This window comes from Spermophilus citellus (genome assembly GCF_964194105.1).
Source record: "Spermophilus citellus genome assembly, chromosome: 4".
NCBI lineage: Eukaryota > Metazoa > Chordata > Mammalia > Rodentia > Sciuridae > Spermophilus > Spermophilus citellus.
Window position 1 is genome coordinate 29,260,527 of NC_138185.1, and position 11,750 is coordinate 29,272,276.

General features: G+C 49.0%; 1 protein-coding gene across 1 annotated transcript; it reads right to left on the minus strand.

Annotated features, from left to right (window-relative positions):
• Positions 1 to 308: 308 nt before the first annotated feature.
• DDRGK1 (DDRGK domain containing 1) lies at positions 309 to 11,512 on the minus strand. Its single transcript, XM_081289224.1, has 9 exons — positions 11,349 to 11,512; positions 9,536 to 9,742; positions 8,339 to 8,451; positions 8,021 to 8,122; positions 5,552 to 5,674; positions 5,189 to 5,227; positions 2,403 to 2,459; positions 1,856 to 1,904; positions 309 to 1,485 (listed from the first exon to the last, which is right to left on the minus strand). The coding sequence occupies exons 1-9, from the start codon at positions 11,437 to 11,439 to the stop codon at positions 1,346 to 1,348; spliced, it is 921 nt and encodes a 306-aa protein (XP_081145350.1). The 5' UTR covers positions 11,440 to 11,512; the 3' UTR covers positions 309 to 1,345.
• Between the last annotated feature and the right edge of the window lie 238 nt (positions 11,513 to 11,750).

The following is an 11,750-nucleotide window of genomic DNA, read 5'->3' on the forward strand; positions in this document are numbered from 1 at the left end:
CACCAGTGGGTGGATCACCCACAGCATTTAAGCTTTTTAAATCAAGGATATAGAGCTGAATTCATGTGATTTGCTATATGAACAATGTCTCCTCAATGCACAATTACATCCAGCTCACACAAAGCCCTCCTTTTCCTATACCTGACCCAAAATAACTGGCCATCCTCTCTTTCACTGAGTTCTTCCATCCAGCTCAAATGCTACTGCTCCTTAAGATTCTATCCTTGGAACTTCTCATTAACTCTACTCCCAGGATTCTCACCCTTTACTTAGGGATCCTGAATTTTTTTTTTTTTTTTTGAGAGAGAGAGAGAGAGAGAGAGAGAGAGAGAGAGAGAGAGAATTTTAAAATTTAATTTTTAGTTTTCGGAGGACACAACATCTTTGTTTGTATGTGGTGCTGAGGATCGAACCCGGGCCGCACGCATGCCAAGCGAGAGCGCTACCGCTTGAGCCACATCCCCAGCCCAGGGATCCTGAATTTGACATGGCAAGATTTTTCTCTCTCGTTAAGGGAGGTGTGGCCTAAGAGGTTTCTTCACTTTCACTGAGGGGGGATTAAGGGATTAGAGAAAGAGCTCTTCTAGGCGTTGAGCACTGGGCTTGCAAAGAAACTTGGTAAGTGCACAATAAGTTTTGTGGGATTTTTTGTTTGTTTGTTTTGGGGGGGTTACCAGGGATTGAACTCAGGGGCACTCAACCACTGAGCCACGTCCCCAACCCTATTTTGTATTTTATTTAAAACAGGGTCTCACCAAGTTGCTTAGCGCCTCACCACTGCTAAGACTGGCTTTGAACTTGCAATCTTCCTACCTTACCCTCCTGAGCCGCTGGGATTACAGGCATGTGCCTGACCACAGTAAGTTTTTTATGAAGAAATGGGTAAGAATTGGAATTCTGCCAGCTTGCAAGGGACTCTCGCCACCTCTCAGTTTTCTTTTTCTCAGAACCAGGGATGGAACCCAGGGCCTCACACATGCCAGGCAAGCATCCTACCACTAAGCCACATTCCCAGCCCAACATTTTGTGGTGCTGGGGATCAAACCCTGGGCCTTGCACATGCTAGGAAAATATTCTACCACTGCTACATCCTCAACCCCCACAGATATCTGCTGAGGCTTAAATTTCACCAGCTCATCTGAGATCCCAGGCCAGGCCTTCTGTCACACCAAGCCACACCAAGCTCAGCAGTGCTCACAGGCCTTTAATCTACAACTTCCTGGCCACACTCCATCACTGCCTCAGGATGGTGAGGAGACATGAAGATGTACTGCCAGGTAGGCCACACCAGCTCTGAGTCCAAGTAGGCAGGGCTGAGGTCAGGCTGGCAGGGTTGTGGGGGCTCCTAGCCCCAGGCGATGAGAGAGTTGCTGGCCTGGGCAAGCTCAGTGATGGACACCCGGCCCCGCTGTCGGATGAAGTTGGCCACAGCAGCCAGTTCCTCTGGGGTTATGTAGATGAACTTGCCCCGGTCGTCAATCACACCTGTAAGGATATGCAGGTTGTGGAGCTGAGTCCTCCTGGGACCTCCCAATCTGATCTAAGAATATCCACCCATTCCTTCACAACTAGCTAAGAGCCCTCCAGGTCCCCTGCTTGCCTGACCTTTTCTGATTATGTCCAATCCTGGCTAGGTGAGTCAAATCAGGGTTTGCTGCCTGTCCTCATTAACCCCACAGCCAGCTCTAAGCCTCGGCATGTCCTTGTAACTGCATCCAACCATTCAGTGCCCTTCTTCGAACACCCACCACTGCTCAGAATGCTCATCCTGTTTCTACAACAAATCCCTACAGCCCACTGTGGATAGATACTCCCCAAGCCAGGGTCTGTAGTGACTGAATCTCAATCCTCTCACCTGTTAGAGTCCCATCAGCCAGCAGGTCCTGGATGCGGTTGATAGTGTCCTATGAAGAGAATGCTTCTCAGAACAAAGACAGGTGCTACTGTCCCAAGGAAAAAAACACATTTTCCCTCCTGCTACAGCCAAACCTCCTTCCCTCACTCTCACAGCTATCCCATATAAATCTGCTTCTCCTTTGGAGGGACCATGAGGAGAAGAGGCTCTAGTCCTGGGTCCTGCAAGACCACCATCAGAGGCTCTCTTCCAGTGGGAGGGGAGCAGTGGAGATGTTAGGCCACAAAACAGCCTGTCTGCAAGAGAGTTGTCAAGGTAACTGGATTTGGGCTGGTGGAGGGATGGGATTTGAATTTTTTTCTTTTCTTTTCTGCTTGTTCTTTCATCTAGTAGAAACGCAGGATTCCTGTGGTGCCAAGACTTCTACATTCTAGGTTGGGGGCAGGTTGGAGGGGGCCTCAGGACTCTCCCATTCTTATGACAGCAGGTGCCCTGCTGCACACAGACCCCATGGCCTCCACACAGCAGGTGACCTTCCAGAGCTTACCTGAGTCCGTAGGCCCACCTGGGAAGCCAAATCTTCCAAGAGTACAACCTTGGATTGCTACAGGGGAGGGAGAAAATGGGAGAGAGAATGAGTTTGGGCAAATCCCTTCTAACATGGAGATATCCTCTTAGGTCTGCATTCTGATTTAAGGTTTTCAAAAAGGATTTTTGTTGATGGTGCCTTCCCCACACTGCTGGGAATATTCTACCACTGAAGCACATTCCCAGCCCCTAAAAAGCTCTTTTTTTTTTTTTTTTTTTTTTTAAAAGAGAGTGAGAGAGGAGAGAGAGAGAGAATTTTTAATATTTATTTTTTAGTTCTCGGCGGACACAACATCTTTGTTGGTATGTGGTGCTGAGGATCGAACCCTGGCCGCACGCATGCCAGGTGAGCGCGCTACGGCTTGAGCCACATCCCCAGCCCCTAAAAAGCTCTTTTTTAATAGTACTAAGGAGTGAACCCAGGACCACACACATGCTAGGCAAGTATTCCACCACTGAGTTACATCCCAGCCCTTTTTAAATTTAATTTTTGAAGCAGGGTTTGGCTATAGTGCCCAGGCTGGCTTCAAACTGGAGACCCTCCTGTCTTAGCCTTCCAAGCAGCTGGGATTACAGGTGTGCACCACTGTGCCAGCCACTATTTTTAAGAACTGTTACCAATACTTTCGTTTGCTCAGGACCTAACAAGGCACTGAAAGGATGCAGGGAAATAATGGTAAACAAAACACAGCTCCTACCCTTGACTCACAGCCCAGCTGGTGAGAAAGGAAGTACATGAATAAGGAAAGAGGAGACAAAGACCCCCAATGAGCCAGGACCTCTCAGTAGACCCAATGGGGGTTCATTCCTGCCTCATCTTTGCTCCTACCCCCTCACCCTGGATCCCCCCACAACTCTGGCATGCTGAACTTATCCTCATCCATCTTCTTCACACCATTTGAGGCACGGAGCCCACCCTCAAAATAACTGTCACTAACACTGACAAGTGCTTTCCATGTGCAGCTCCATGGCATGTTCCACGTGCTGCCCACATACCCTCAGTAAACCTTAGTTTCCAGGGTGCAGCCAAGAATCCACAGCTGGGTATACACATGCATCTGCCCCTGCCTCCCCCAGAGAGAGCATGTGACTGAAGAGAAGGTGGTCTCCTGCATTTCTGTGAATCTTCCAAAGCAAATGAGCTGGGGGAGGAGTGACACTGTGAACCTCCCTGATTGCAGATGGCATGTGACTTATTTGAAATGCCAAACTGTATGTGCAAGCAGGAAGGCCAGGGAGTGGGCAAGCAAAAGGTGACCTGGTCAGCTGGCCTCTGTCTAAAAAACAGGGAACAGGCACTGGATTCTTGGTGATAGCTCAGAACTTGACCACAAATCATACCACGTGGTCCTCAAAGACCTGGCTTGAAGTTCTGTTGGAGCTAAAAGTGTGTTTAAAAGAAATAAACAAACCCAGTCATGATCAGAAAGTGGAATGGAACAACAAGAGCAAACTATCCCTAAATCTCTATAAACTATGCTATGTGCAGAAACCTTCCTCTGGTTTAAAATCCTAAGTCTAATGAGCCCAACCCCTTGAAGTGAGGAGGAAGGTGAGTGGACTGAATTTCGGAAGTCCCCCTTCTTGCTGCAAGACAGCAACTTCAGGAGAATCACCCAATGTAGGCTTAAGAACTCATAAGCTCCAGAAGAGTTTAGAGAATCCCCAAGAATGGAACCTCCAGGGAAGCACTGAAAGCAAGGACCAGAACTGCCTTGGGGACTTTCTTCTAGTCTATACAGTGGTGAGGGGGATGCTAAAGCTGATCCCCTCATCTAAATTTACCTGGAAAGGGTCCAAGAGGAGGCATTTTAGGACTGTTGCTGCCCACTGGGTGGATGGAGACAAGTTCTTAATAGTAGCAAGACAGTGGGAGAGATATGTCCAGGGCAATAACCCTGGATCAAGTGGTGATAGGCTTGAGAAAGGGTTCCATCAAAGGAAAATGCTTCAAGCTCTCAGCATTTCTCCCTACTAGAGACCCCAGACCATAGGCCATGAGCCCAGACTCTCACTGCTGGGAGGTGTCTAAACCCTGCTCTCTTTTGGGAGTGATGGAGGAGGATTATGCAAGACCTAGCTCCTTGGCAGCCCCTGGTACCACCTCCACTATCGCCCCCGCTCCCTCTGCACTCCTTCCCTCAGCCGCCTCTGCACCTCTGAGCTGCACTTGAAAACCTCTCCCCTCACCACATCCTTTGTGGGAGAGAAGTTGCTTAGCAGCAAAGCAGATCAGGATGTGCTTATGCAACCTGAAGCAGCATCAGGATGGACTGCATGGTGGCTGCAGATGGAATCAACACAATGCCACCCTACTCCAGGTTACAAGGGAAATGTCATCCTGTTTCCCTTGGAAGACCCAAGTTCCCAGTCAGGAGCACATGGCAGAGGACGCTTGTTTTAACTCAGTGTGACAGAACTGGCAGAAAACACACGTGAAGAGACTTGAAAACACAGTGACTCACTAAGCGTGGGGTCTGAAGAGCAGGGGAACTGTCAAACTCCAGCATGAGGAAGCTATAAGAGGTTTGCACCTCCCACACAGACACAGGTCCTTCTCCCTCTTCTGGGTCCAAGGAGAAGGGACTCCCCCAGCCAGGACTCAATAGTTCAGACCCACTGGGCCCCATGCCCACTCCTGCATAAGCTTGAATAAGTCATCCTCAAACCCTGCTCAGGTCTGAAAAGGTGTGCATGCACATGCATGAGACAGGGTGTCACCTGTACTGTTCTGTGGCTTCTTACCTTAATGTAGTTGATAAATTCTGTCAGGAAGCTGTGGGACTAGAGAAATAGAAAAATCAGGGTGGAGTCACAGAAGTCCATGCCTGACCCCCACTGTGTGTGTACTCTCTGCTCACCTGCCTACAGCCTATCTGTGTGCCTGCCCGATTACTGCCCTGCATGAGCAGCAGATCCTCCCAGGTGAACAGTCTGGGGGCATCACTCTCCACGGAGGACAAGGCCTCTTGCTGCAAAGGCCTATTAACACTCACACCCACCAACCTCTCATATCCCAATTGGAGGTGTTTGCCAATGAAGTGGTCAACCCTGAGCCTCACATAGGCTGCCCTTGTGACACAGGCTTCTCAGGGGTGGTGGGCTTACCTGCTCCTCAGTCATGGTCTCACTCACACCCTCCTCCTCCACCACAAAGGCTTCCTTCAGTTTCAGGTACTCCTCATGCTCCCGCCGGGCCTGTTCTTCCTGGGCCTTTCTCTCCTCCTGCTCCTGAGGACACAGAGGAGAAAGAGTCAGGTATTTGGGGTAGGTGCCCACCTATCCTGTTCTGGTCCCTGATGCCCCAGTAGGGCACCAGGGCATACAGCTCAGCAGTTTCCCAGGGACAGAGCTCCTTTAAGATCCCCACCCGGACCCCTCTTGTCTTAGTCCATTACCATTCAGACAAATGGTACCCTCCTTACTCAGGAGATCTACTTAGTAAAAATCTCTTGAAAACCCTCCCACAATCTAATCTTCCCTACAGTCATGTCCAAACTTCATGAACAAATATCAGGCTCCATTTCCGCACCACCCATGCACCAGCCAGCCCACTCCAATCTGGTTTTTATGTACCAAGCTCCACTGAAACACCTCCTGCTGTTGTCTCACCTCTGACTTCCATCTCACAAATCCCTCAATGGCGATGGGAATAGCCAACTATCCCCTCTTTCTTCACTCAATTTCCATATCCCCACCTTTGCCTGGATTTTCTCCTGCTCCCTAGACATTCATTCTTGCCTCCTTCATCATTCAGCCCAGCCCCTGCTCTACCCTTTACTCTGCCTGGGCTTCCTCACCCAGGCCCAGCATTGACAACCATTTCCTCACCAGTGACTGTCACATTTGTACTCCCAACCAAATCTCTCCTCCCAAATATATAACTGCTCAATGACATACCACCTGGGCCATCTCACAGGTACCAAACCCACCCTGTGATCTACTTGCCACATCTGGTCTTCCTGCTAGGTCTCTGGCTGGTGAATCACACAACTACCTGGCCAGCTTCCCTGGTCAGAAATGAGGTGCCATCTACCACTTCTTTCTCTAACTTCCATAGAACTCTTCAATACATCCATGTTACTGTCACCACCTAGTGCAATAGCCTCTTCCCAATACAACCCAAACTCAGAAAACAGAGCGCACAGAAAAGTGTTTTTAAAATATGATGCTAAAACCAAGTATAGGGTTCATGCCTGTAATCCCAGATATTTGGGGGAGGGGCAAGGTAGAAGGATAACAAGGTTGAGAACAGACTGGACTTTGTAAGAGCCTATCTCAAAATAAAAAATGAAAAGGAATGGGGATATAGCTCAGTGGAAGAATGACCACCTAACATGTTCATGGCCATGTATTCAATCCCCAGCACCACAAAAAAAGTAAAAAAAAAAAAAAAAAAAAAAAACACAAAAACATGAAGCTAAAGCCAGGGCAAATAATAATATATAAGATGATGAGCCTAGAGCACCTTGCAGCAACAGAAAGAAAGTGCTAAAAAACAAACAAAAGGACTGGGGATGTAGCTCAATGGTAGAGTACTTGCCTAGCATGTGCAAGGCCTTGGGTTTAATCCCCAGCGCAGCATATAAATAAATAAATAAATAAATAAATAAATAAATAAATAAAAGTACTTCTACGTAATTCCTGAGGGGTACTCCTTTCAGGCAGGTAAAGCGTAACTCCCTACCCTTGGAGGCTGAACACAATTCTTTTTTGATTTGTTTTGTTTCTGTGACACTGGGGATTGAACCCAGGGGTGCTCAACCACTGAGTTACACCCCCATTCCTTTTTATTTTGAGACAGGGTCTTGGTAAGTTGCCCCATTTCCTCTGACCCTTCCCCCCTCCTCCGTGCTTACTATATTCCAGCCACTCTGACTACCTCAATGTTTCTCAAATGTTCCAGGCATACTCTATAAATTATATAAATAAGAATCCTCGTCTCGGGCCAGGGACAGTGGCATTCGCCTGTAATCCCAGCAACTTGGGAAGCTTTTGCAGGAAAATTTCAAGTTTGAGGCCAGTCTCAGAAATTTAGCAAGACCTTTAGCAGCTTAGTGAGATTCTGTCTTGAAATAAAACAGAACTGTGGATGAAGCTCAGTGGTAGAATGCCCCTGGGTTCCACCTCCAATACAAAAAAAACAAAAAACAAAAAAACAAAAACTGGGCACAATAAGGCAAGCCTGTAATCCCAGTTGGCTTGGAAGGCTGAGGCAGGAGGATTGCAAATTCAAAGCTAGCCTCAGCAATTTAGCAAGGCCCTAAGCAACTCAATGAGACACTCTCTCTAAATAAAATATTTTTAAAAGGGCTGGAGATGTAACTCAGTGGTTAAGTTCTCCAGGGTTCAATTCCCAGTACCAAAAAAAAAACCCCACCAAACAAACAAAATCCCAACTCAAGCTCTGCTTTTTAGCAACATCTTCCACATTTAGAGGCCAGGAACAAAATAAATCAGGGTATGCCCATGTGCCTGGTCCACAGCCCTTCTTCTAGGATAGAGGTGCTAGGGAGTTGCATGGGAAGCACAGCTGGCTGGTCAGGGGTCAGAGGACAGGATCAGTCTCAGTCTCACCTTCTGTTCCTCCTCCAAGCGAAGCCGCTCCTCCTCCTTCTTCCACTCAGCCTCACGTTGGGACTCTAGGCGTTTCCGCTCTTCACGTTCAGCCTCCTCTGCCTAAAGACAAAACCTTCATGGGGCACCCCATACAGTTTGCCCCACTTCCAGACAGGTCGGGGAAGGCAGTACTTGGGCCAGGGCAAAGACCAAGACTGCAGGAGACAGAGCAGTATTCAGCAGTCCAATGTAAAAGAAGCCCAAGGGTAGAGTCTGCCATGGGGAACAGTGGCCCTTTTCCATTTCCCAGAGCTACACCCCATCCCTCCTGCTTGCCTCACGCTGGGCTTTTCGAGCTTGTTTCTCCTCTAACTTCCGTAGTTTCTTGGCTCCAATTTTCCCTGTCAGATGAGTTTCCACTGGCTTCTCAATGTCTTCTTCCTCCTGGGCTGGGTATGGTTAGAGGAAGATAGTTCAGGTCCTAGCTAGAGGGGATTCATCCTACCCCTTGTCACTCTCCTCATGAATGAACCCCTTCCACCCACCTATGAATGTTACTAGTCCAGCTCTGCCATACTGAGGCATCTACCATAAAATCATGTGTGCGCGCACACGTTATGCTGCAGGTGGGAGCATCTGTAAGGATGAGACTTTAGATAATGTACACATGTAAAAGGGAGATGCCAATATCTGGGTGTCTGAGGATCACAGGTGGTGATGAGATTGCAGAGGACCTTGGTTTCTATCCTGGTGCCACCTCCAAGAAAGGACAGCCCTGTGGGGAAATTTATCCCAGTCTCAAATCCCAAAACCTCTCATTCTAGTCAAGAATTATTAAGCATTCAGGGCTTAGACCCTGGCCAGGATTATCCTTTTGTCCTAATAGAACCAAGGTAAACATACAGTCCCACCCCACTGACTACCCAAGAGCCAGTTTAAAGTTAGAGATGCTTTTTTATGAGCAGTATGGGTATCTGAGACAAGAGGGATGACACAACAGAGGACTTTTTTTGAGTCCAAAGGGCTAACCTCAAGGATTCAAGGCAAAAGTCCCAAATGCCCCAGTTTCAAGGAAAGGCCCTGATATACCTTCTTCAGGCTCAAATCAGCACTTAAGTAGTAGAGAAGATGCATTCTTTCCTACAATCCTAAAGGCTCTGATCTCCTGGCACCAGGGATATGGACACCTCTATGTCAAGAGAATGCTTCTATTCCCAAACCCTTCTTCTGGGGTTACAGGTAACTGCACTCCAGGAAGGGCACTGGGATATAATAGATGGATTATGGAATTTTCAGGGTCAGTCTAAAGTCCCCTGACCTCCTGTGTTTAGATACTGAGAGCCAAGATGAAGGAAGAGGAGGTTAACCAAATAGAATAGTCAGGGACCAGTTAGAGACCAGAACCAAAGTCTGGGTCCTAAGTGTCCATTCCTCTACCCCATGTCTCTCTTACACTGTGGCTTCACACTCCACTCTCCCACTTACCCCATCATCAATCCATCCTTCTTCACTACCAAGCTGGGCCCCTCTCACCTGGGATGACAGCTTCCTCCTCATTCTCATCCACTTCTGTCCAGGCTATCCGTTGGGCTCGACGCTGGGCCTGCAGGCGGCTGCCCAGGTCCCTCCTGCGCCGGGGCCTGCCTCCAGCCCTCTGTTCCTCAGGCTGCAGAGGCCGAGACTGGGCCACCTGGTCTGCTATTATTGGATCCTCTTCATTGCGCAGTGACTCTGGACCAGCTTCAGGAGAGAGGAACCAGGACAGTTGGAGCAGCTCAGCCCCCTTGATAGCCCAGGGAGCAGTATCCTAGATGCCTCACCCTCCTCTGTTCAACCTCCTCCCAGACTCTCACTGCCTATTGCACAAAGCCCCAACTTCACAGTCTGATTGCCAAGGCCTTTACAACTGGGCCCACACCTTGGTCCAATACAGTAAGCTCAAGCCTTCCCTCATGCCTGATGTTGATACTTCTCTCCCCTCAGGGCTCCACCTCTCCTGCAAGCCTGTTGGGAGAATCCCACCCTGATTTCATCAAATGCCCATTTCAGGACTTCAATTATTTTTTAACACCACCTATCATGATTTTATTTTTTTAATATTTATTTTTTAGTTGTAGTTGGACACAATACCTTTATTTCACTCATTTATTTTTTTTTATGTGGTGCTGAGGATAGAACCCAGGGTCTCGCGTGTGCGAGAGGAGCGCTCTCCTTTTTTTTTTTTTTTTAAAGAGAGAGTGAGAGAGGAGAGAGAGTGAGAGAGAGAGAATTTTTAATATTTATTTTTTAGTTCTCGACGGACACAACATCTTTGTTGGTATGTGATGCTGAGGATCGAACCCGGGCCGCACGCATGCGAGGCGAGCGCGCTACCGCTTGAGCCACATCCCCAGCCCAGGAGCGCTCTCCTGCTGAGCCACAACCCCAGCCCCATGTGATTTTATTTTTAAAATAGTTATTTAAAATAATTATAAACTGCAGGTCTGAAGGAAAAAAAATACAACACAATTTATTTAAATGAAAGATTTGGTCTTCCACCTCCCCTTAATAATGTCACAGATACAGTACGAACTCTGCTGGTTAATTCCACCCCATTCCCTCCCCTGAGATAACTTCCATTCCAAAGTTGGTGTGTGTCATTTCTCACCATCTCTGACACCCCAGACTCAGTCTCTACATTTCTCAGGCAGAGGCTGAGTCTCCCCTCCCTGGAAAATCTGTTGGATATGTGCCATACCTCAGATTCTCTCTCCCCTGAACTTGGAGCACCCAAGTGCTCTCAAGTAGCTGGTGGGTTCGGGGAGCAGGGAAGAGACACATATACAAATTCCTATGTTGACAAGAGATGCGGGGAGGGGAACCATATGGCCTGGTCAGTGTGCAGAGCATGGCAGAGGGAAGGCCAAGGCAGCACGGCTGCTCTCCTTGGCGGGGAAGGAGAGGGCTTCAGAGAGTTTTCTAGAGCCACCTCCAGCTCCCTTCAGCTCCGGGTAGGCAGAAAACACCCAGAAGTCCCCTCCCTGGCACCCAACAGGGAGCCAGTTTGAGAGATGGGAAACACTGTGGCCTCCCTATGGGCGCAATGGGAACTGGTCCAAAGCCCCCTGGGTGTGGAGGTCTACAGTGCCAAGGGGCGAGGCTCTCAGGTTTGGGAGAAAAGTGTAGGGGCGAGGCCACGCAGTTCCCTATCAAGGAGGCTCGGTGGTTCCCATCTACTCGCTTGCCCGCGCCTGGGTTCCTCACAAGCAGGCCGGCGCATGCGCATCAGCCGTAGGCAACGGCCTACCGAGGCTGAGAAGGCCCGAGAACCGTGCCCCACTGGTCCTGGAGCGGCGGCACCTCCTACCTGCTACCGCTCTGCCACGACTGCGAGTGAGGAAGAGTATAAGGCCGACAAGCAGAGCCGCTGCCACCAGATACACCACGGGCGCCACCATGACGACGACCTCCCAGCAGAACCAGCGCGTCCACGGTGAGGCCCGTATCACCCAGGCCCCGCCCACTGCCCATAAGGCTCTCCCGTTTCCCACGTTAGGCTCCGCCCTCTCCAGGTCGGCGCAAGGGCTGGACACTTCGCACAGGCTTTAATTTCTATATTTTAAAATGGGTTATACAGCTCGGTGTGGTGGCTCACACGTGGAAGGCTGAGACAAGAGGATTGCGAATTCAAAGCCAGCGCCAGCAATTTAGCAAGGTCGCTAAGCAATTTAGCGAGATCTGTCTCTAAAATGTTTAAAAAGGGTTAGCG